The sequence below is a fragment of the Biomphalaria glabrata genome, chromosome 5 (assembly GCF_947242115.1).
Source record: "Biomphalaria glabrata chromosome 5, xgBioGlab47.1, whole genome shotgun sequence".
Lineage (NCBI taxonomy): Eukaryota > Metazoa > Mollusca > Gastropoda > Planorbidae > Biomphalaria > Biomphalaria glabrata.
In genome coordinates this window covers 30,222,193-30,244,096 of record NC_074715.1, presented here as the reverse complement: position 1 = coordinate 30,244,096, position 21,904 = coordinate 30,222,193, and the positions used below count along the sequence as shown (strand labels likewise).

Sequence of the window (21,904 nt, the reverse complement as noted above, 5' to 3'; positions counted from 1 at the left end):
AATATATATATAGGTTTGTGATGTGGATCTACAAACTTATCTTTTCCCAAATATTTCTGATAATAATTTGTTCTTTATCGTCCAGTCTATATATATATATATGTCTATGATGATTTGTTATCATTTTTTTAGAATGTTTATTTTATGAAACAACAGATACTACAAACAAAATTAAGTTCATTAAAATGCTGAATCAAACAAATCCTAATCTGAAATGATATAAAAAACATTTTTATAATTTTGAAATTATTTCTATCAAGACTACTATCAATATACAGTCTAGCAATTGGTGTAGCATATTAACAGAATAAAAAAATGAGCTGATGATTCAAAAGTTCAGAATACAATTCATTATATCTAACAAAAATAGTATCAACGAATAGGGTTTGTTGGACTAGTCCGTTTCGTTTCTTTGATTAAAAAGTATTGGGCCGGAAGTTGCTTTTTTCCCTATATATCTTTGTATTTTTCAGTTCTCTTTTTAAATTATAGTGACATTATTATGCTTTAATTTTAAGTGTACCTGATAGAGAAAAAAATTCTGCACAAAATACGGGTAGTTGGGATATAACCCGATAGAGGCTATAAAAAGAAAAGACCTGAAACTAGCGCGTGAAACTACACATTTACAGTACTTTATTTGATGAGTATTTTACCCAAGATCTGTGTTGTTTTTTTAGGACTAGCTTATTTCATATACCCGGCATTTTCCGATACACAATTTCATACACAAAATAATTGTTGAAAAAAATTGTAGTGATTTTAAACTTTAAATGATTACTTAAAAAGGTGTTACTCTAATCGATTTTGAATATTATTTTGTTATGAATGTCACTGTTTATTTTGTGTCAGTTCTAGTTTCTTAAATTTTTCTTGAGTAAAGGGGTCGTTTTTCTCCTAATGGGTATACCTGATTTCTCTAAGCAGCCTTTGTAAAATATTGGTCCTAAATAATGCTATGTTTATAAACGAAAAATCGCATGGCTGCATTATAATGAATGTACGTGTTAGTTCAATATATTTTATATTACTAGGTAACTATAAATAACCGCATAAATAGACGTAAGTTTAATTTTTTTTCAGTTAGATAAAGTCATATGGCAAATTTTTGTTTATATCCTAATTCTAAAAAGGAATAATTATAGAATTATACAGTAAAAATAATCACTAAGTTTTTCTTTTAATAGTTTTGAAAGTCTGAGTTTGTGTTTTTGCAGATGTACACAAGCTACACTATGAGTCAGTCCATCTCTTCTAATTGTTTAGAAATGAGTGTAAAAATGTAGGCTTCGATATTTTTAGCCTGAATTTAAGAAGTTACAAACTTCAAACAACTATTATATTGCCTCTTCCATAAAACTTTGTACTTTGTATACTTATGTCCTATTTAAATCGATCCGGTATTAAGTAGCAATAACCCCGCAAAAAAAATTAAAGGAAAGAAGATTGAGATATACATATATTTTTGTGACGGTATGCACCGGTACGGGGTACCGGCACCTTTTTTCAATGTCGGGGAAAATGATTACTTTTCTTGTAATTCAACGTTAATTGTTAATTTATTATTAGTTGAAAGTTAGGCAATCTATCACTGAGTACCGGAGCCTCTTTTTTATTTTTACAAAAAAAAGCACTTTATACTTTCAGCCGACATGCCGTATTATTAACAACACCTATATGTGAACTTCTCAATCATCTAGAGTCTTAGACAGTCATTATTTTAGACTAGATTTAAGTAGAGTCTAGACCTAGATTTAGTAGGCCTATTATTATAAAAAAAAAATCAGTCATTATAGACATTATTTGCAATTTTATTATTAGGTCTAGGCATTGAAAAGTAAATCTATTAATAAACTATAATAGATCTAAGTCTAAGTACTAACTTATTAAATAAGTCATTATAAGTAGAAGTATTATCTTATCTTATCTTATATAATACAGACGTTACTTCAAAAAAGAAGATGATTACGTCCTACGCGTCATGCATTTAGTCATGCATATTAACCAATGACTTAAATTCTGCCAAGTCACTGGTTTTCCTGGCTTGCTCAGGCAACCCATTCCATGCTCTAATAGCACTATTATAATGAATATTGTATACATCTAGATTGACTAGATTATAGATAGATCTATAGATAGATCTCTAGTTTAGTAGATTAAGTATAGAGTATAGTAAACGTATTACAGTATTATTAGATCTATGTCTTATGTCTATATCTAATAATCTAATAATTAAAAAACTTTAGTCTTTATTAATATCTAGAATTTTTTCTAATAAAAACTGACTATATGCATAGCATAGGCTAGACTCGGCAATCTAGTCTCAAGATAGAATCTATACTATTACTAGATCTATTCGATTTTTATATATAGATCTAGACTAGAATGATTATAGATCTAAATATACTAATGGATAGATGATATGAGGTGTTAGCTAATAGTGTTGCACAAGAAACAAACCTGGGTTTTTCTAAACTCTAATACTTGGTATGTAACAGTAAAACAGCACCTACCTAAATAAATCGTAACTAGCAATCAAAAACCTATATTTATTGTAGTATATATAGGTCTGTGGTTGTATTTTATATAGCCTTCGTAACTTCTTCTATAGAGAAATGACTTTTGTAATTTCTTTTACTGAAAATTGGGCTATTCGCGTCTGACACATAAATAATTTTTATGTTCAACAATAAACTCTATTGCATGTTGAAGTTTAGGGAACATTTTTACATGATATATACACACAAGGTGTAGGAAATGTTATATTCATTAATGTTATAGATATCATACCTGTAACAAGTTAATTCGATTACAGAAATAGATGACGACTTCTATAAGCTAGGCTAAATAGGTAAATATCTTTAATTCGATTTCTACTTTATGTTCAAAATAGTCATAGTGTCCTAACGTATCAAAAGGGATACTTCTGAGACTCAGTAATAAGAACAATATAATAGGCCTATAATTGTTAATTTCCGTGACTCCCATAGATAAAACACTAAAAAAAATAATTCAATAATGAATGAAGTGATATTTCTAAAATGTTAGATACATGCGTTGTGTCGATATTTTGTGAGAAGTTTCAGCTCGATAGAATAATACCAATGTTGTAAGACTAAATGATCCACATTTTTTACTCTGACGAAAGTAAAGCTACTTCTTTCTCTCCTAATTGTCAATGCTAACGTTGATTTGACTCCCGTTAAACTAAATTTGTTTTTGGATTTATACGCTTTAATTTGTGGTGTGTAAAAAGAGCATGCATTCTCCTATAATTGCAATACCATTACCAAATATATCATTTTCTGATAGCAAACAAAAAAAGTTATTGAAACCTAACAGGAGAGTGAAATACAAATGAGCGAAACGAATAACCCTATCGGAATGAGAAAAATATTTCTGATAGCAAACAAAAAAAGTTATTGAAACCTAACAGGAGAGTGAAATACAAATGAGCGAAACGAATAACCCTATCGGAATGAGAAAAATAATTACGGAGAGAAAGAGTTAATGGTAGGAATTGAAAAAAAATACTACAATAATGGAAACATTTTTCTGGCGTTACCCAACATTTGATTGAGATCATCTGTATTAGAATAAGTCACAAACTCAGATGAATTCTGGACACCTCTTCTGACCTCTCCGTGAGGAGTGTGTAGGTCCACGGGAGAAGAGTTAGCATACAGCTCAGAGGGCGCAGGTTGCTGTCCAGAGCTCGCGTTGACGTAGAGGTCAGGCACGGAGGGTGGCGATGACAGTGGAGCTTGTTTACCGCAGCGGAAGCTTCCAGTGTTCTTGAGTGCTTGTCTGGATTTGATTGGCAAGATTGGTGTAGTTTTCAATAGAAGAGAATTGTCCTCAGATTGGTTGCTGCAATGAGTTCTGGGCTGATCGTATCCCGCAGGTGTAGCTGATGGCATTGTTTTCACTGTATTCTGATTGATAAAAGATTTTTTGTTTCTTTTACTTTCAGTACTTATTAAATGACTGAATATGTAAAAAAAAAATTGAATTATTTAAAAGACAAAAAAAAAAACAACATTGAATGTATACAAACAAAAACAAACGTTGCAAAGAGCACTGAATACGTTATAGAACGGTGGGCAAAGGTCATCAGTATAAACTGGAAGAGAACTCGTGAGAAAACTTTGTTTTCGAGACCCTTTGATAGAAGAATTTTTACTCGTTTACTCATGTATTTTTGTTAACTCCATCTGTAGGTATATGTCCAGTCTCGCTTGACATTGCCTGTTAAGAAGGGTTAAGACGGTAATAAGACATGTGAAACTCCTGATATAGAAACAGGAAGTAGAATGACTAAAATTGACTTTGAGTTCAGTCAGTCAAGTGGTATCCTTTGGACAAGGCGGTCAAGTATTATCTTTTGGTCCAGTACGAACAGTAGCGACTTAGAGAGTCGAGTTGTAACTTTGAGTTAAGTAGTATCTTTTGGGCAGTAAAAGCCAGTGGTCATTTTAGACATGTATTTCTAGTAATTATTATTCTGAATTATTCTATTTTGTGAAAGTTCATTGTTACCCGCCGTGACGCGGACGTTATTTGTAGTCTATTCTGAATATGAATATATTTAATACCGCTGTCATGCGGATGTGATTGTTTCTTACAAGAAGTGCTGTATTATTATTATCTTTAAATAAACTTTATATTTTGTCTGCCAAGGAGGATTCAAGTCAATCTATGATATCTATGTTTGTCATGTGTCAAGTATGACTCCAGGAAGCACGAACCCATCATTCTACGGCATTCGCGACACATGTGTCTCATGTGTAATAGTAATATTAAAAAATACGTACAGCACATAGAACGTTTACAGTGTACTTGTAATTTCTTTTTTTTCCCCAAACCCAGTCTCTGATCAAGCTGAAATTTTGCAAATTTTTTTTCTTTTACCTGCTTACACAAGAATCAATTTTAAACAATAAATGTTGGTAATTAATTATTTTGTTTTGTATCTCCAACAAGGGAAAGAAATTGTACTTGACTGATGAAGTGGTATAAGTTGAATTAGTCCCCTTTATACTTTGTAGAGAAAAAAAATTGAAACTAACAATAGCTTACTAAAAAACATTCTATTTTCATAATCACTTCCCTATCACAGTGGTTAGTGTACCGGCTTGAAGAGGCTTTAGCACTCAAGTTCAAATTCAGATCGTTCTCCTTTTTTTATAAATGCATTAAAAAAAGCGATCACTTAGATACCCCCTTCTTTCTCCTCCACCCCTTTCCAACTGGTCTAGACAATTGATTGGATCATAGCGTATTCACAAAGCTAAAAGCATGAAATTTCGCTAAAGAAAAACAAATAGTACAAATTGTAATCGCACATATTTATTATTGTTAATCTAGAGCTATTACAAATTCAATTACATGACTGATCCAAGCAGAATATTTTTAAATTTTAAAAAAAAAACAAAGCTTATCTAATGGGAAGTACTCCGCACTTACAACTATATCTCAAAAATGTAGAAGTTTTTTTCCCTTTTTGATCTTAAACAAAATAATTAATTGCCAATAATTTATTGACTATTTGGTTAATCTTTCAATTGATTCGTGTTTTGTAAGGTACAATAAATAATCCTTTCAAAGTTCACCATGATCACAGAATGTGTGTGAGAGAAATAAAAACAGTTTTTACCAAACACACAGACTGACAGAGTGATTTGATATATAAGAGGACGAACCCTACATATCTAACGATATCTATAAATATAATTAAGGATTAATTTCCCTTGTTGGTTTCAGAAACAATTTTTTATTACCAGTAATTAATGGAATAATTGGTTAATTTTTATTATTGATTCGTGTATTGTTAGCGCTAATGTATAATTGTGCAAAGTTTCAACTCGATCCGAGAATGGGTGTGGGAGAAAATAACGTGTACAAACATTTTACCAGACAGACAAACAGACAGAGTGAGTTGATATCAGCTTTGTAAAACCTCAATACTGCCCAAGACTCCTCTTCTTTTAATTCTAGATGGTTTGTTTATCTCAGTAATTGCAACACGAAGTTGTTTTTTTTCTTCCTTAAACCAAACGTTTCAACATATAATTCTGTAATATTTTGACTTTCCCCCACCACAGCACTGACTGCCCTACTAGGTGTTGAAACAAACAAATAGATTTAGAATTTCCAGATAGAATGAAACTTTTATTATTTCTCTTCACCTGAATCCATTCGTTAGTAGTTCGACTTTCCACACTTCTTGTTCCGTTAGATTCATTAATACTGTGTTGTCCCCTGAAATAAAACAAAAACAAAACAAAACTAGATTACAAAGAGAGCTTGTGTGGAAACAGAATTGGTCTAAGTAGCTGCAGTTGTAAAAGCAGATATCAATCACGAATTGAAGAAGCTATGAAGTACGAGCTTTCAATAATCGGTCTCTTACCAGCCTCCATAAACAAAAGTGTTGCCGATATGATTTGTAGTGTTAGGCGGCTGACGGAATGACACCAAAAGGTACGGACAAGAGCATGGGCGTAGTCAGGTTAACCCCCCCCCCGAAATGAAATCCCACCGCAGGGAGGGAGGTGTCGGAATTTAGTGACTGATTTTTTTGCTTTGATTTTGTTTATTTTAGGTGAGATTTTAATACTAAACCATCACTTGCCCCAGCACAGTTAAGGGGGTTTTGAGTTTAAAACCCCCTACCAGTGGGTTTTGCAGTTAAATCCACCTCTTCTAAATAAAAAAAAATGCAAACGACAATCCCCTAATTGCAAGAACACAGCTATGGAAGATTTTGATTTTAAAACCCCTCCAAAATATAAAAAAAAAGCAAATTCCGTACTCAAGATGCTATGAGCGTAGCCAAATCGGTTTTGAGTTTAATCCCCCCCCCCTCCACAGCGGAGTTTGAAGCTAAAAAATACCTCTTCAATATAAAAAAAAGCAAATTACGCACTCAAAATACTAAGTGCGTAGCCAAATGGGTTTTGAGTTTAAACCTTCTTCAGCGGTGTTTGAAACTAAAAAATACCTCTTTAATGTTAAAAAAAAGCAAATTATACACTCAAAATTCTATGATTATTGCCAAAGGGGGTTTTGATATTCATTTTTAATATTCATATATATATTCCTATATATTCCTTCATGGCCTATGAAAGAAATACTTCCCTCTTCTGTAGAGGAGATTTAGTTACAAAAGCTGAAAGACAATAACTGATTAATAACACTTCACTTGCTTCAAGAGCGCCAGGAGCTTCTATCGTCTGACCTTAAAGACATTATCTGGAGCAATCACTGTTCACAAATCACACTATCTTTTAAAAGGTTACAAAGTGGTCCACCCAGGCAGGAGAAAAAGACAGGTTTCAATATTGTTACAAATGACAGTGATAGGTAGAGGTCAACGTATGACCCCGGCGAGATAACACAGCAGCGAGTGTTCTCTGGAATGTACATGTATAAACAAAGACATGATGTGACGTGTCCTTACGTGTTATTCCAGAAGGTACTAGCAATGTCCAGTGAGAGATAGAGGTCACTACTTGTGACCCCGGCTAGATGACACTGCAGCCGATGTTTTCTGGAATCTACATGTATAAACAAAGACAGGATGTGACGTTTCCTCACGTGTTATTCCAGAGGATACTAGCCGTGTTTGTGCAACTTTGGACAAGCGATTAGGGACTCTATATAAGCCAGAGAGTTAATGTGAAAGTCAGTCGTATGGAGTCGTGAGTGAGCCGTTACAGTCGATACAGACGATGTAAGACGTGTGCGGCTCTGTGGAAGAGAAATGTGTACGACTCGGTGCAAGTTAACTAGGGTAGAGTTAACTGGAGTGGACTTCTGTCGTTAAAGTCTATACAGCGAACTACAGTGGACTTGAGCCGTTACAGTCGATACAGTCGATGTAAGACGCGTGAGGCTCTGATTCGGTAGACTTGAGTACGACTTGGTTCAGCTTTAGGAGACCTGGAGCGACACTGGGAAGTGTGTCGTTGGTCTGTTCTGTGGAATACGGCTCGATGCAAGTTGAGAAATGAATTGCAACGATGTGAAGAGATGAATTGCAACAAAGTATAGCTAACTGTAAACTGACAGATATTGTACAGTCTTCTACGCTACATGTTACAGTAACGAATTGTTAGAGTTAATAGTCATTAAAGTTATATGAAACTGAAAGTTTAGTCGTCAAGTTCTTTGCAGTGTTTTTATTTGTGTGTCTACTAGTACATTTAGCCAGAAGATTCAGAAATACGTAACAATATTTTCAGAAGAATATCGGTATTAAATTCTATTACTAGTGGCCCACCCAGGCTGGTAAAAAGGCAGGTTTCAATATTTTCAGAAAGAATATCAGAATGAAATTCTATCAAAGGCAAATGACAGAAGAATGGAGAAAGAAGGTTGACAGATCCTGTGTGGTGCCCCAAAGGTCCAGCAGACCAAGGGATAGGTGAAAGTGAATGTGAAGTTACATGTGAACCTGGCCTAACTGATGTCTTATAATGAGTATCTATTTGATCTAATTGTTTTGTAAAGGGTCAACGCTTATTCAAAGCCTCAAGAAAAAAACATTTCTTTAGTTTTGTGTTCTGCAGTGCTGCTGATACTCTGAAGTCCATGCGATAATATGAAAAACTACTTATTAATTGTTGTTTTAATTATGTCCAACTTATTTGCATATTAAATAGATTTTTTTTCTTTAAAAAAAAGTTAACATTTTTTTTGTAAATGTAGTAATTAATAGGACATAACTTACATAACTTAACAATAGAATTGTAAAAAAAAAATATTTTTTGACCAAAAATCTAAAACTATTTGCATAAATATATTAGAAAAATGGTACATTGTCATCTCCCTTACTAAAAAGCCTTCACTGTTTATTACTATTAATAGTGAATAGTTGTAAAAATGGTGTATTTTTATGAAAAAAAACTGCTTGCATAATTGATTTTAAATTTTTTTTGATTTTTCGCTTACAGAAAGAAAAAAGTAGCCGTTGCATCAGAACTTTGAATGATCAAAATATCACGATGTCCGATTTTCATTTTCTCTTCTAGTTTCTGAGATCTAAACGGGACGGACAGACGGACAGACAGGCCACACAAAGTTAATAGCGTCTTTTCCCCTTTCGGGGGCCGCTAAAAATGATAATGATGCATTTTTATGAACAATAAATGTCTAACATATTTCTTGTTCACGTATAATGTAATCCTGATCTTCATCTTTAGTTTAGATTAGCTTCATGTACAACAGTGCCAGAAAATGTTCAGGACAACTCCAACAAAATTACTTTGATTTACTAAACAAAAAATTAGGTCTTAATAAGGGAAGGATGACAAGGGAGAGGAATCTATGATAGTTAATAATGAATCTTCAATGTATTGATACATGCACTTTTACTTTCATTGTAATAATAGTTTCACTTTCATTTTAATATGCTAATAGCATTAAAAATTATTAAGATCTTCTGGTAGAAAGAAAAATGTCTGTAAATTGAAGTACCAAATATTAGTGGTTAGTTTGGGAAAAAGAGTTTTAAAAAAACTCGATCCAAAAAAATTCGATAGTTCTCTACGTTGAAATTATTTATTACAAGTAAAAAAAATGTTTACCACAAATGTCTCAATTTTCCAGACATTAGGCCCTATTTTTTTTTGTGAATTACTATTTCATCAAGTATTGCCGAAGATTAAGATCACACAATCAGCTAATCAAAATCATTATCAGAAGAAGACCAATAAGCATTTCATTCCTGACATAAGCCCGTCTACTACGTTAGGTTTTGTAACAAATGCATCAGCTCGCCGGTTCTATAATTCAAGAATGATCCATGAGAACATAGCCAATAACATTGGCAGATGGGTTATATTTTAGGTCTAGGGGTTATATTTTATGTCTATGGGTTATATTTTTGGTTTTGTTTGTTTAGTTTGTTAGCGGTTCTAATCACATTTTTACCTGATAATTATACGTGTTTCTATTGTAAATCATAATGTATCACTTACCAACAACAGCACCGGCAGATCCTACACAATAAAATTATTACTAAGACCAAAACGATGACAGCTAGTGGCGGTGTCATCACATAAATCAACCACCAACTAAGTTCTGGCGGGGCTGAATAAAAATAACAATCATTAAATATTCATAAGATAAGATAAGAAATAAGAAAAAAAATTATTCCCGTCTTTCAAGCAATGAGATGTATGCTATCAATAGATTAACATCTGAAGAGTTGTGAGCTGTGAATTATGGATTTAAATTAGAGCTATCAATGGGCCATATGTAGCCTAAATTAAGAACAAGCTAAATACAGTTGCTCAATGGCATGCGACTTGGATTGTTTGTCGTATTTAATACCGTGAGGCATTTTAACTTATAGTCTACACCAGTGGTTCCCAAACTTTTTTGTCTCGTAGACCCATTGCCATGTTTTCTGCTTTTCGGTAGACCCCCTGCTTAACTTATATTGCTTTTTTTTTTGCAATTTTTTTTAAAAACTAATTTCTAATTTTAGTGAGTTGAAGAGTGAAAATACAATTTAAAGCTACAAATTAAGTATTAAATAATAACTAATTTTTATTGATTAAATTCAAATGAAATGTAAACCAATTAAATTGGCAATTAATATGTATTGCTGGAGTCATCAAACACACTGGAAATGTTTCTTTACCCAGGCTTATCATCTGTTCCTACGGATGTCATGGTTCATACATTCTATGAAGAAGACATTCCAACATTAAATATTAATTCATTTATTTGTATTAAGAATCAGTGTAAAAGTTTTCGCAAAGAGTTTCTCGTGTATTTCTTGATCTTTCACGTGTCCGCGTAACCTTTTTCACTAAAGGAGAAGGGTGAAGGTGAGTAACTGGCGCCTTAGCCAGTAGGCTTCAAGCAGGAAGGGCTCATTAGCCACATAGCAGAAGGAAAAATGAATTCAAAACGCTGCTGCCTTGCAACTATACCCAAACATGGGAAAGCTGTCGTGAGTTCATCATCATCATCATTCCTTTGGGTTCCTCATGGAACATAGGGCCTTGACAAAAACACGCCACCCTCCACGGTCTCTTGCTATTTTTTTTTTTATGGTTCCCCAGCTCTTCCCGGTCCTCTCGGCTTCTTCTAGTACACAGCGTCACCATGTTCTTTTTGGTCTTCCTCTGCGTCTTGTTCCCTGGGGGGTCCACTCAAAGGCCTGCCTAGCTCTGTTGCTGGTATCTTTTCTAAGGGTGTGACCAATCCATCTCCACTTCCTCTCTAAGATCTGCACTTCTATATTTTTCTGTCCACTCATCTCCCACAGTTTGGTGTTTTCTACTTTGTCGTACCAGTGTATTTTTAGGATATTTCTCAGGCATCTGTTGATGAATGTCTGTACTTTTTTATTGTCCCCTCCGTAATTCTCCATGTTTCAGAACCATACAGTAGCACAGCCTTGACATTAGAGTTAAAGATTCATAGTTTAGTCTTGTTTGAGATGTGAGGAGATTTCCAGGTTGGTTTTAGCTGTGTAAATGTCTGACGCGCTAGATTTATACGGCGTTTAATGTCTTCATCTGTTCCACCTCATATACTGACTAAACTCCCTAGGTATATAAAATTTTCTACTTGGTCTATTGTCTGAGAATCCAGTACGTGGGTTAACTGAGGAAAAATAAGGAGCTGGCGACCCTTAGGCAGTTTGCAGCACACAGCGCTACACCCTGTCACAGCCTGTGACGCCACTTATCCCAACCTATATATATTTCCTTTGCAAAGAATCACATAAGAAGCTTTTAATTTGATAACTCATGCCACCGATGTGCCATAGAACTGTTGCTTAAAGAAATTATTTTAATAATATCAGATGTAGGTGTGTGTAAAACAGTTTTCACAACTACAACGGCTGGTAAAATCAATGTTTTACCAATTGTGTTTTCCGTATTTTGCTATAAGTTAAGAGATATTGTAAGACACTCACAAACCAACATCTTCTCTATATGATGTTGAAGAGAGATTGTGTGGGTCTATTCAGAACTTTATCTTTGAGGGTTAGAAAATTTTTCAAATCTTTATCTATTTTGTCAGGGTGACATTGTCTCAGATGATCCTACAGCGTAATAGTTTCGTATCATTATAAAAAAAGTCACTTAGGCAACCGCTTGTTTGACAAGGAAGGAATGAATCCCAGTTTTAAATAACCAACACTGGACAGTGTACATTTCTTGTTGTTAAACATTTGTTACATGTAGACAAAATGAAGCTTTTTAAATACGTATTGAGACTAAATACTACAATTCTTTGGTTTGATTAGCAGGATAAATATTTAAAGGATTTACCAAGGTACACATCATATATTAGTCTACAAAATAATTACATTAAATGAATGTAAAAATTAAAGTCACGATCTGCTTAAATGAAATCTATTACCGTAGACCCCCGTGGACATCTCATAGACCCCCAATTTATTTTTTCACTTTCGTAGACCCCCTGGAAGTCTTCGTAGACCCCTGGGGGTCTATATAGACCACTTTGGGAATCACTGGTCTACACTCTACACTGATGTCATCATTCTAGCCCCTTAACGACAAAAAAAAATCAAGCCAATGAATGAATTTGTTTAATTAAAACTTGTAGTTGGCTTCTGTAGGTCAGTCATACGAATTATGTCGCACAAAGATTTGTATGCTAAGGTATCATAGTTGCCATGACACCATGTTCCCTCTCTCACCACCTTGGCATCAACTCAGTTGCTAGAGATATCAGGAAATACGATAGTTCGATGGTTAATTGTACAAGTCTAAAGGTCTCCACTAATTTTCTTACTCATAACGGGTAATTAATTATATTCATTCTTAGGAGTCGTCTAAAAGGAAATCTTTGAAAATATGATTGTATGGGCGTGAAAGGGGGGGAATGGTGTAGGTGGGAGTGGTTCCAGTTATGGAAATCTATCAGTGTTATGTTTTACATAGAATAAGGATCAAAATATGAACTTCACCATACTTCGTGTAAATATATTAACAGAGAGAACACCAGCAGGAATATATCACGAGCGTTTTAAAAATAGTGTCTAGTGTGATAAAATACAATTGAAGACTAAAGTAGGCCTACCTTTTTCGTGCAAAGTTAAAGTGGCGACCTTAAAGCTTTGTAAAGAGTCATTTCCACCTCTAGCTCCTATTTGTAGTTGGACACTGTGGACATTAAAGAGAGAAAGCTTTGATAATAACACTAAGTACACTGTACATGGCTACCAAGAAATAATGACTTCAAACTCAGACAAAGTAATCTCTCCAAAGGACATATAGAAATGTTCAAATAACGATTTCAAAATATGCAATCTCATGAGAGAACATTCGGGGAACGTGGGACAATGGGGCGCTGAATGTACTGAAAAATACAAATAATAGGGCCACGAAGGTTTGGCAGAACAATAGGTCTATTTGTGTTTTGTTTTCTAAGATTCTTATTTTGTAAAGTTTATTGTTGAAAAAAAAGGTAATACGTAAGAAATAATGTAAGCTTGTAACAGACTATAGATACTTCACTTACAGTATCTATAAATGATAAAACTCACATCTCGTCTGTTTCTAGTGCCTCTGATACTGGTATTCTTACTTCTAGATCTTATGACGAGAATTCAGCTATTAAATAATTTAACAAATGAAATGCTAATTCATAAGTAGAACACTGACATTTTTGTGCCTCCGCATTGGCGCTGGACGTTATGGTGCTAAAAGTCTGTCTATCGTTCATCAGTATGTGTCTGTTTCTAACTCTCGCTTTCGTGGTCTTGTCCAGAGTTGGTACAGGCTCCTATTGGTGCTAAGTATGTGGTCTTGTCCAGAGTTGGTACAGGCTGCTACTGGTGCTAAGTATGTGGTCTTGTCCAGAGTTGGTACAGGCTGCTACTGGTGCTAAGTATGTGGTCTTGTCCAGAGTTGGTACAGGCTGCTACTGGTGCTAAGTATGTGGTCTTGTCCAGAGTTGGTACAGGCTCCTATTGGTGCTAAGTATGTGGTCTTGTCCAGAGTTGGTACAGGCTGCTACTGGTGCTAAGTATGTGGTCTTGTCCAGAGTTGGTACAGGCTCCTACTGGTGCTAAGTATGTGGTCTTGTCCAGAGTTGGTACAGGCTCCTACTGGTGCTAAGTGTGTGGTCTTGTCCAGAGTTGGTACAGGCTCCTACTGGTGCTAAGAATGTGGTCTACATCTCCAATGTTACTCGGGCAACACGGGACATCAAATTCGTCTTGAATGGCCACACGGATGCGGGCTGCGTTGCAATAACTACAATTACTACCTCCAAAATGAGTCCACATTTTCCTGCCTTTGATCTCAGCATTCCGATCATTTAGATCTAGTCCGGAAAAATTGACGAAAAAAATTACTGCAGCCTATTTTAGAAGACTACTGTTCTATAATTTCAAAGATTTGCTGTTCCACTGCTGAGAACTCAGGTTTCAGATCTGACTCTCAGAACAAAATACCGCCCACGAAGTTCCACTTGATAGCTGGGCGTTATTGATAACGGATATTGGAGGGGGGCTTCAACTACCATAGGTACAAAAAATATAGATGTAATTTTGTAAGTTCACAAGTTACAAGTCAATTACTGCCAGACTTAAAAAGTAAAATCGACACATTTTTAGGTAGCTTAAAACTGCACTCAAGGGATTTTACTTAATGATTTTATTGTGTAATGAGGTTATCAACAGATATAACCTTATCATTTCATAAAAGCTAATTCCATCTACTAATATCACTTTATGGCTACGATAAGTGTAGGATTTTTTAAATTATAATTATTAGTATTATTTCCCTTTAGCTAATCTTCTTTTCAAGGAAACAAACTTACTCATATGTTGTTCCAGGATGTAAATTTCTTAATACACACATCTTTATAATCAGTGAACAATCGTTGTTGTCATTATGTGGAAGAATCGTCTGTTTGTTGTACGTCACATACATATATATGTCATCATTCAGATCGATTTCTAATAAAAATTTAAAATAATAATAACGAGAACAGGTGATTGATCAATCGACAGTTTTATGAGTGAACCATGAAAGAAAACAAAATTGTATAATCATGTGAGTGATATACAGCATAAGCATTGCATTATCTGCTATTCTAGGTGTGTATAAGTGGATATAATTTACATATATATCTATCTGTATGTATGTATGTATGTATGTACGTACGTACGTACGTTTGTATGTATGTATGTAGGTACGTACGTACGTTTGTATGTATGTATGTATGTATGTATATATGTATGTATGTATGTATGTATGTATGTATGTATGTATGTATGTATGTATGTATGTATGTATGCTTGCAGGCATGTATGTATGTATGTATGTATGTATGTATGTATGTATGTATGTATGTATGTATGTATGTATGTATGTATGTATGTATGTATGTAGGCCTATGGTATGCATGTATGTATTTATTAATGTATTTAAGTATTTATATATTTGGATGTGGGTATGTTTGTATGTATGAATTAATTCATGTTGTATTTTTTTATATGAGTATGTCTAGACGTGAATATTTCATTAGATCTACCCAGGTTCAAATATGAATAATGTTTGTACCTTCTAGATAATCCCAGAACAATGTTATTGTTGTAGTTGTTACATCGCCGACAGTCACATTTAATTTATTCAGTGATATTCTTCTTGAGTGGGCTGTTATAATATTAGAGTCACATTACAATAAATACACACACTTTCTAAACACCCGTATACCTTTTAAGTCATTCTTATAAAGTTTGAAAAAGTATTATTAAGAATATTTTTTTTAAAGCTAGTAAATATTTTTAAGCCTATAGATATGTTTAAGGATATCATAAATGGAATAGTTGGCGAATGCATTCTGTCATATGAACTATTCAAAGATGTATACATGAACTGGACAAGACTTCTGAGCTATATTTATGAGTTGAATGCCTGGGCATTAGCTATGGTCGGAATGATATCGCCCACACAGCAGTTTCCACCCTTCCCCCTCCACGCAGCTGACGTACGGCACGTGCTGATACAGTTTGGTGTCAGCAACGTCGCAAGCTCTGCCAGGGTGTAGCACTGAGTTCTACAAATTACCTTAGGGTCGCCGGATCCTGATGTTTCCTCAGGGTTGATTCCCGAAACCTTCCCCATTATTTTGTATAGCTGCTAGGCAGCAGAAGTTTGAATTCAAAGTTTTCTCAGCTTAGGTGAGTAGTCAAATACTAGCCATGGCTAACGAGATCTTCCTGCCCGAAGCTAACTGGTTTAGGTACTCGCCTTCGCCCCTTCTGTTAGTGAAAACAGTTCCCCTGGACTTAATATCTGAGCCACATGCGAAGGCCAGGAGCTAGATTAGTTGACAGAGGCTATTTGAGACGCATGCCATTAGGAAGCATTCTATAGATAATGTCGTGCTTATATCCATTACCACTTCCGGTAATGACAACCTGAGCTATAAATGATGTAGAATGTAGATAAATCTTATTAAAAATCTAGGTATTAACAAGTGTGCATTCAAGTGAAACAATAACTTTCTAATATCTCTTTCGGGGGAGGGATAAGGGGGAGTCAGGTAGGATCCAAGCAATGGCGTAGTGAGCAAAATGTGCACCCGGGGCAAGGCATTTTATGGACGACCCCTCCCCCATTTTCCATGAACATCACATAGAAATATAGGCTTATAAATTAGATGTATTTAATAATCTCATAATAAAATAACATTAGAATGCATTACCTAACTAAATATCTATAATAATATTAATTCTACAAAATACGGTACTCTACTGCTTTACTGCTCTAGATTTTTTAAAATAGATTTGTCTAAAATTCAATCATAAATCGATAGCAAAAGTTTATTGCAACAAATATGACCCTGCATATATGGATGTAAAAGGAATATAAAACCTCAAATTGGTAGACATACAAATGTTAAAAAAACAATTATCGTTAATAAAATTTGTCATTTCTATCAGTTCATTTTTAAAATGTCATGATAACACCAAGAACTAGTCATAACTATCACCACAATTTCAAACTGAGTTTTTTTATCTTCTGGGATCCACATAGAAAATCTACTAATATGTGGCATTAAACCAATAAAATTAAGAACTTTATTTGACTTAACCTAAGTTCTCTCTCGTCGAGAGCAAATGTTGTAAGTCTTAAGCTCTGTAGATACTGCTTTTACCAACAGAATGTTTTCATGAAGGAATCGTTTTGGGGGACTTATTGAACTGCACGCTAAAGATGTCTCCTCAATTTTAGACAAAAATAATTTCTGATCACAATAACAATGTCTTCGTTTCAGAAGATAATTATGAGTGCTATGTTTCACATGGTTACTGCAGGCCAAGCCTTTGTCCGCTAGGGGTCTATTTGAGTTTTCTTTACACCTTCTGCGCCTATCTTATATAATGGCCTTAAATGTATGTCCCGCGGCCTTCGTGAGAGTTCTTCAACTGTTTCTTTCACAGTCCATTTGCTACCAGCTACTTTTCTCTATGCCAATGGGGGCTAAATGGCGCCTGAGTTGATCTTTATAACGCTTACGGGGAGGTATCCCTGTTACGCCTACATGGACAATTCAAATTCCACTTTAAAAATACCTAGCGCAGCTGGATGTCTTACAGTAGTTCACAACGTCTATGTAGGGACTATAATTTCCTATCATATTTCATTATAATAATAAGGCTTGTCTTCGAGTCCGAAGATTAGTGAGGAATACAGTATTTCCCGTGGCTGTGCAGCCCCAGCTGTGACCTGCATATTTTGCCACATCCAGGGCAAGCATTATTTCATTAATAAACTGTAGATAACACTAGTATGATAATGCACTGCTGTCAGATCACAATTGTATGATGATACTACCCTGATGTCAGATCACATTAGTATGATGATACTACCCTGATGTCAGAGTGCAGACCTTTGTTCAATAAAGAATAATGACCAAAAACAAAAGCATTGTTTTCAATTAGTGCACAATTAATGTTCATATTTAGTAGAAAGTTCTGTAGCTAAATTAGATCCAATCGTTGCAGTAAACTTCATTACGTGTTCGTCCGTACCACACTTTACTCTTAGTCAAAGTCAAAGTGAAGAAAGCTTGGGACAGGTTGATACAGAATTGTCAGATACATTCTAGGCATCTGAGCATGTTCCTTCGTAATGGGCTTGATCGAAAGTTCACACTGGTGTTTAGAAAGATGTCTAGTGGTGTTTCTAATTGTCTGCGTAAAAAAAGTGCCAACTGAACGTGACTCCAAAGAAATGTCTCATGTAAATGTCATGTAAGGAAGTCAGCCTACTCGCTAAAATTCTCAGTCTTCTTTCAAAGATCTTTATAAATTGATCTTGTTGCAGACGCATCTCACAAAAACAGTATGAAAGTTCCTAATTAGTAGATGAAAAGACTTCACTTCATATAATATTTTGTATTTGAGCATTGATAATAATATCATTTTTACTTGACTAATACTCAAATTCGAATTATAACTTCAACAGTTTTTTGTCAGCACCCTGGGGGAGTAGGGGAGGCGCCCCACAGTTTAAGAAATCCTGGCCTCAGACTATGAACAACTCACAAAAAAAGGAGAATTTACATTATTCTAAACTGAAAAAAAAAATTGATTGTTGATCTTGATCTAGATGTAGCAAAAAAAAAAAGGCTTTTTATTCTTTATCTAATTATTTTAGTGAACTCTTTTAGAACAGTTTTACTCAACTATCGTCTACTGAATATTTAATCTATAATTAGATTTTTTATTAGTTAAAGTTTTTATTTTTTTGAAAACGCGATTATTCTTGTAGATGCTTATTGTACAATTCAAAAAAGCACACTGATAATTTATACGACAGATCAAATAATGCAATAAGTGATTATTTTATGTGAAATGTTTGTTAGTTAAAACAATTTTTAAAATTTAAAATTTCTAGGAATTTTGGGTGCACTTTTGCGTGTGCCCCCTCCCCCCGAGAGTGGCGCCAGGGGAAGCTTGCTCCTTTGCTTCCATCACTACGCCTCTGGAACCAAGCCACTTTAGGGCGATTCCTGCTAAACCAAAGTGTCAGAGAATCTGGCCATCATAAAGCCCAGTATGGAAAGAATAATTGAAATATGAGCTACGTCAGAGTTGTGGAGTGTGTTATTTAGTCTGATGTGTGCTACACAGTAGGCTACACTGTCCTAAACTAGCATACCAATAGCAGCAGCAGCAAGGAGTTCGTGAATAGATCAATAGAATAGACCTACACTAGCACTAGAATGGTGTTCACCTCAGATTTACTAACTTTTTGTTTAGAAACTCTAAATCTGAAATACAATATTTTTTTAGGCTTTTGTTTTTGTTTAATCTATTTTCATACAAACACTTAACTACTTTTACTACGAATTAAGACATTGCTTGAACAATGAAATAAGAAATTGACTCAACTCAGACAGGACCATAGAGGCCTAGATCTACTCACCCGGAATAATTAGAAGCACAGTTTTTAAAAATAACAAGACTGTAGCCCACTGCTCCATTTGAATTGACTAACTTAAAAATGTCAAGCACTCAGCTGTTCTCTTAGATCTACGAATGAAGTGGTTATCATCATATGCACCGTCAATCTCAAACTTAACAATGAGCTTTACCACATCCGTCTGTCACTCACTCCAACTAAACAACAACTCAAACAAGTGTGTGTGCGTGTTTCTTACAGAGTCAAAGATAGTGGTCCATTATCTATAACAGCTCACGCTCATTTGTTCTGTTTCGACGTCACCGCTTAGAAGTCTAACATTCCGGTACTTATGACATATTTAAAAAATCGAATGCATGTGTCTGCAAATTGAATGACGTATAGAAATAATTAGAACGACTATAATAAATATACAAGATCATATTTTAGTAGAACGTGACACAACTGAACTTTGACTTACAACACAACTAGATAGTAGAATGAAAAGTTCAAGTTTTCTGCTTACAGATATAGATCTAAGCAGGGCCGTCATTATGGCCACGCCTCCCTTTTTTTCTTTCTAAAAAAAAATATTAAATTAGGAATTTGGGAGCTGAACAAGGGAAACAAACCACAAGGATTTATATCCAAATTTTATTTTTGTTTTTTGTTTTTGAAGACCGTTATTTTTTTTCCTTTTATACTCCAATCCTAAACCATTATCCTTACCACATTAGATCTTTTATTTAGAAGTGTTTTTTTTTCTTTTTAATTACATTAATATCAAACAAATTATGAAACAATCGTCAAGCATCAATAAAATAAACTAAAAGTGGGGGTGACAAATTTAGATCTAAGAATATAGACATATTATCAGAGGATACAGAAAGAACTTTAGTGAATGTAACATCATTGTTTGAAGATATACCTTTTTTTTTCACTGGTTCTTATGCCTACTTTGTTTTTGTTTTGTTGTTGTTTTTGTTGTTGTTTTTGTTGTTGTTTTTTGCAACTAGACGTTGCAGATGACATCTTCTTTGGTGCAGAATATATTTTTCAATGATTAAAATTGCCGTCCATCAAATGCGTGGTAACACCACTGCGGGATCAAAAGTTTCTAAGGTGAAGACCTAATCCCGTGGTGAAGCAAACCTGGAATACCAAGAAAGAGTTTGAAAGCTTTCGTCGCAAATCACTCAAAAAAAAAAAAAAAGCGAAAAGTGAATATGGGATTCCGCAACAATTTGTCAAGATGCTTCAGAATCTCTACAGCAACTCGAGCTGCTATGTTAGAATTGACGATGGAATAATAGCTCTTCAACATCGAAACGGTGTGAGACAAAGATGTATTGTATCCCCCATTTACTTTCTATCGACTTTGTCATTTTTTTTAAAAACCTGAATCAGGCTGCCTTCATTATCCCATGACATGAGCCAAACTGACTGGGGAACCTGGATTTAGCAGACGATATACATTAGGCCTACTCGGGAATACAATTAAATATCTACAAGAAATAACGGAGAGTTTTGATAAAGACGCACTCAAAGTTATGTGTATTGGCTGCTGGTCATCCAGTGCCCCCGTCAACATTGGTCCTACAGATCTTGGAGAAATAAAAAAAAAGTTCACCTATTTAGGCAACGTTATCACAAGCTATGGAGACAGGGGCGTAACTAGGGATTTGGGGGCCCGGGGGGATTGACTTCTTTGAGGGCCCCTTACATTTTGACATTCGACATATGACATGAGATAATGTACGCAAAAATATATAAGCCCTAAATCAAATTGGTTCAGTATATCAGTAAACTTAACAAAAAATAATCATTAAGACTCTTTTAATGAATACTACCGTTGTTTATTAGTTAAATAATGCACAATTGACAAATCTCCATAAATATCGCTTCACGTCGTGCATTATGTGCAGCAAAGAAATCTATAACATCATCTACATCAGGGGTATCAAACTCATTTCAGCATGTGGGCCACAGTGGAAAGTAACAACCATTCAGCGGGCCGCACCACAAAAAGCGAATGTTTTTTTCATTAAATTTTACGAACACTACTGTCACTGCAGTTAAATGCTAAAATAAAGTTTTTATAATTATTAATTACATTATTGTAGTTTATTACGTGCACAGGCAGTTTAGTTTACTAAAATAAGTTGACGTTGTCTCTGTCACTTATTAAAAAGCAGAAACTGTAGTTCCCCACAAAACAACAACTATAATTTTTAGGCCTACTGCAGATGGCTGGTCACTCATGTTTCTGTCCACTCAGCTGAGAGCGTTTGGCAGAGTCCAGACCGTCGACGTTAGGCCTGTAGTGGCAAGCCGCAAGGTTGCTCTCAGATGCTTATCAGTCAGTCTTGATCGTAATGCTGTTTTGTTGATCATTCTGGAAAAAAACTGTTCACAAACGTACGTACTCCCAAACATCGCTAGAATTCTAGCAGCTGCGCAGAATAAGTTTGGAAACTTCTCTCTGG

The 21,904-nt window shown here is 34.7% G+C and overlaps 1 protein-coding gene across 2 annotated transcripts; it reads right to left on the bottom strand.

The window, feature by feature from the left end:
• Positions 1-208: 208 nt before the first annotated feature.
• LOC106058346 (uncharacterized) lies at positions 209-19,739 on the bottom strand. 2 transcript variants are annotated; one of them, XR_008778132.1, is made up of 8 exons: positions 19,443-19,739; positions 15,567-15,659; positions 14,821-14,959; positions 13,075-13,157; positions 9,984-10,095; positions 6,189-6,261; positions 3,430-3,935; positions 209-3,335 (listed from the first exon to the last, which is right to left on the bottom strand). XR_008778132.1 is itself a non-coding variant. In XM_013215753.2 (7 exons), exons 1-7 carry the CDS (start codon positions 19,498-19,500, stop codon positions 3,534-3,536), a joined length of 960 nt encoding a protein of 319 aa, XP_013071207.2. In that variant the 5' UTR covers positions 19,501-19,739; the 3' UTR covers positions 209-3,533. The 2 variants fall into 2 exon arrangements, 1 of the variants encoding a protein (XP_013071207.2); XM_013215753.2 differs by having other exon boundaries at positions 209-3,935.
• Between the last annotated feature and the right edge of the window lie 2,165 nt (positions 19,740-21,904).